Source organism: Phalaenopsis equestris, unplaced genomic scaffold (assembly GCF_001263595.1).
Source record: "Phalaenopsis equestris unplaced genomic scaffold, ASM126359v1 Scaffold000107, whole genome shotgun sequence".
In the NCBI taxonomy this organism is placed as follows: domain Eukaryota; kingdom Viridiplantae; phylum Streptophyta; class Magnoliopsida; order Asparagales; family Orchidaceae; genus Phalaenopsis; species Phalaenopsis equestris.
In genome coordinates, this window is record NW_018164549.1 from 5,057,633 (window position 1) to 5,060,523 (window position 2,891).

The following is a 2,891-nucleotide window of genomic DNA, read 5'->3' on the forward strand; positions in this document are numbered from 1 at the left end:
CAAACGTAACTCCCCCCTTTTTAAACGCCGACATGTACGAAGCAAATTGCAGATAAATATGAATAAAGAAGACAAAATCTTATACAATCACATTCTAGTTTATTGGTTTGTCTCACGTTTGTCTAACACTTGATGCAGGCCACAACTACTAATATTGGTACATATTTGATGATATGGACCCATTTAATCCCCCCAATAGAATATTTAGGAGAGGAAGCATGAGTAGAAACTCTCAATGGAATGTTTCCTAAATTTCAAATATAGATGTTTTGCTTTATTTTTGAAGATTTGTAGATGTCCCAATTTGGAGTTAAATAATAGGGCCTTTGTTCCTGTTACTTCAAATAATGAACGTTGCATGAATCTACAAACACTACATTAAAAAATTTTTAAGTCTGTATTTCTGTTGTCAAGTTTGCCTTTTTTTTTAAATATATATATAAATATCTAATATAGTCACAGAATTGAGTCAAGTTGGATGTATCGAAATCCTTGAGAGTGTTTTCATTTCCAAACCTTTAAAAATTCATAAATTTTCAAAGGAAAAAAAACTATATTAAGACAAACATATTAGTTACTGTCCTAACAAATAAAGAATACTATACATGATTACATTAATAGTTCTGAGTTTTGTCAGTATGCAACGGCTAGAACAGAAGCATAATTGCATACCTAAGACCTACTTGACATTAACTAGATCAAATAACCCATCAAATGCAGATAAAGAAACTTTCAATATTTCAAAACAAAAGATAAAGTAAAAAAAGAAAGATTTACATAAATACCACTCAATTCCTATGAATTTACACACCTAAACTTCAATTTTTACATACATACCATCTTAACTATGCATGAAAAAGTGTATTTAACATTTTAGTAGTTACATTGGTGGTGTTTTTTATGTAATGTGAAAGATTTGGGTGATATAAGTATAAAATACTAAGTTTAGATGTTAGATATTTAAATACACAGGTTTAAATGGTCATCATGTAAATGCCCAAATAAAATTTACAAGTAAAAACTGCATACCCGATGCCAACAGCAAGTACTTTAGCAACTTCTTGATTAATTTCTGTGGATTCTCCAATGACGTAGATTGACGTTCCTTTAAGGAGCTGTGGAGCCCCTAATCTGAGGGAATCCCAGGATTCCATGGCATCGGGCCACCAGAGTTCTGCCTCACGCTTCTTTAGGTTCACAACCAGTTGATCCTCATCAATGTACCTGGAAGATTTAGCAGAGTTATACAAAAAAACTATTAGATGGCAAACCATTTAATCTCATTGAATACCAACCAGATAGTTTCAGCTGGTTTTACCCTCTCAAACAAGCAATCCGTTTGCATTAGGGTTCTAAGAGTACCAGAAGCTTTAACCCTAATTAGCAGAGAACTATCGTCCAAATCAACAAATATGTCATCGGAGCTCTCAACACCAAGGGCTGATATATCGAATCTTAGCTCCACTTCTGTGGCGCCATCAGAAAACTGCACCGCACTCAGCGCTTTATTTAAAGAGTTTTAAGAGGCGTAGAATCGAACAAAAATTGACGTCAAATTCAAATCATTTGCTTAGGGCATTACAAAAGTACGAAAATTTCTCATTTTGAACAATTGTTTAGGGATGGAAAGAAACAAGAAAGTCGATATTGTCTATAAAACCTCATAATTTCCTGTGCACGGTGGAGCAGCGGAGAGGTTTTTGCCGGAAACTGACGCGCATCTGTGCAAGATGGGGCTGTTTCGGGAGCAGAGAAAAGGACGTGGTAGGAGCGTGCGGCTCTTGGGGGAGACTTGAAGGTTGGGGAGAGAGTTTTCTGGGACTAAAATGCTCGGGGTTTTGTTGGGATGTAGAGGAGAGGAGACAGAGAGGGAACAAATGACAGCAGCGGCCATCGGAGCTAGGAGAGTTGTGAAGAGTAGAGTGGCAAAGGCATAAAAGCAGTCATTAGTGTATTGGGCGGGGTTTATTTGACAGGTGAGGCTCATTATAGGACTGCACTTTGGAGTCTGGATGTAATATTTTCTCTAAAAGCAGGACTCTAAAATTAACTCGAAGATTATTAAAATCAATTCCAAATAGAAGAGTTAAGTTATCAGTCAAATTTCGATCGAATTTTTTTCGAGTCCGCTTTTAAATTCTAACTCAAATAGCAAAGGTGATGATAAAATTCCAACCTTTTTTTTTTAATTAAATTCCTAACGGTTTGATCATGACACGAATAAATGCATCGGTTTTATAGTTCAAAAAATCATCTAGGTACTTGATTTGTAAATAACAATATTTGGAGGGCCCTGCATGTAATTATCCATTAACTCAATTTGAACCAATTAGTTTCAATTTTGAACTGCCTCGAGCCAATTCCAAGCTGAAACTTATCCAAATAACTCAATTTGAGTTAGATCCTGCTCCATTCAATTTCACACAATATTGTACTATATTTCACACAAAATGCAAAGAAACATTATCCCAAGTCCATGTATTCTTATATTTGCTCTTATGATTATTGTTAACTTTTTTTTTTGAACTTTTACCATGAGATTTCTTCTTATAGCTTGATAAACAGGTCATGATATTGTAATTGATGAAAATAAAATAGGTTTTGGCAACCATGAGTAAATATTTCAAGTAAGACTTATATACATACCACTCAATTCTTATGCATTACATATCTAACTCCTAAATGTTAATGATTTGGCATGAATATGTGTATTTTATTTATTCATTATGTGATATAATAGATGTGGCAGTATGAATGTATTTAAAAATTGAGTCTTTCTTCAGTGCATTTAAAATTTTAGCAAGAAATTTAGAAAATTAGGGAATGACTTTTAGTGCATGTATTATACTCCTAAAAAGTATTCATAATATAAGCCAGTTAGAAAATTAGCA

At 33.9% G+C, this 2,891-nt stretch overlaps 1 protein-coding gene across 1 annotated transcript; it reads right to left on the reverse strand.

The window, feature by feature from the left end:
• Positions 1-974: 974 nt before the first annotated feature.
• Positions 975-1,947, reverse strand: LOC110020724 (probable inactive shikimate kinase like 2, chloroplastic). Its single transcript, XM_020718916.1, has 3 exons — positions 1,661-1,947; positions 1,296-1,486; positions 975-1,224 (listed from the first exon to the last, which is right to left on the reverse strand). The coding sequence occupies exons 1-3, from the start codon at positions 1,892-1,894 to the stop codon at positions 975-977; spliced, it is 675 nt and encodes a 224-aa protein (XP_020574575.1). The 5' UTR covers positions 1,895-1,947.
• Between the last annotated feature and the right edge of the window lie 944 nt (positions 1,948-2,891).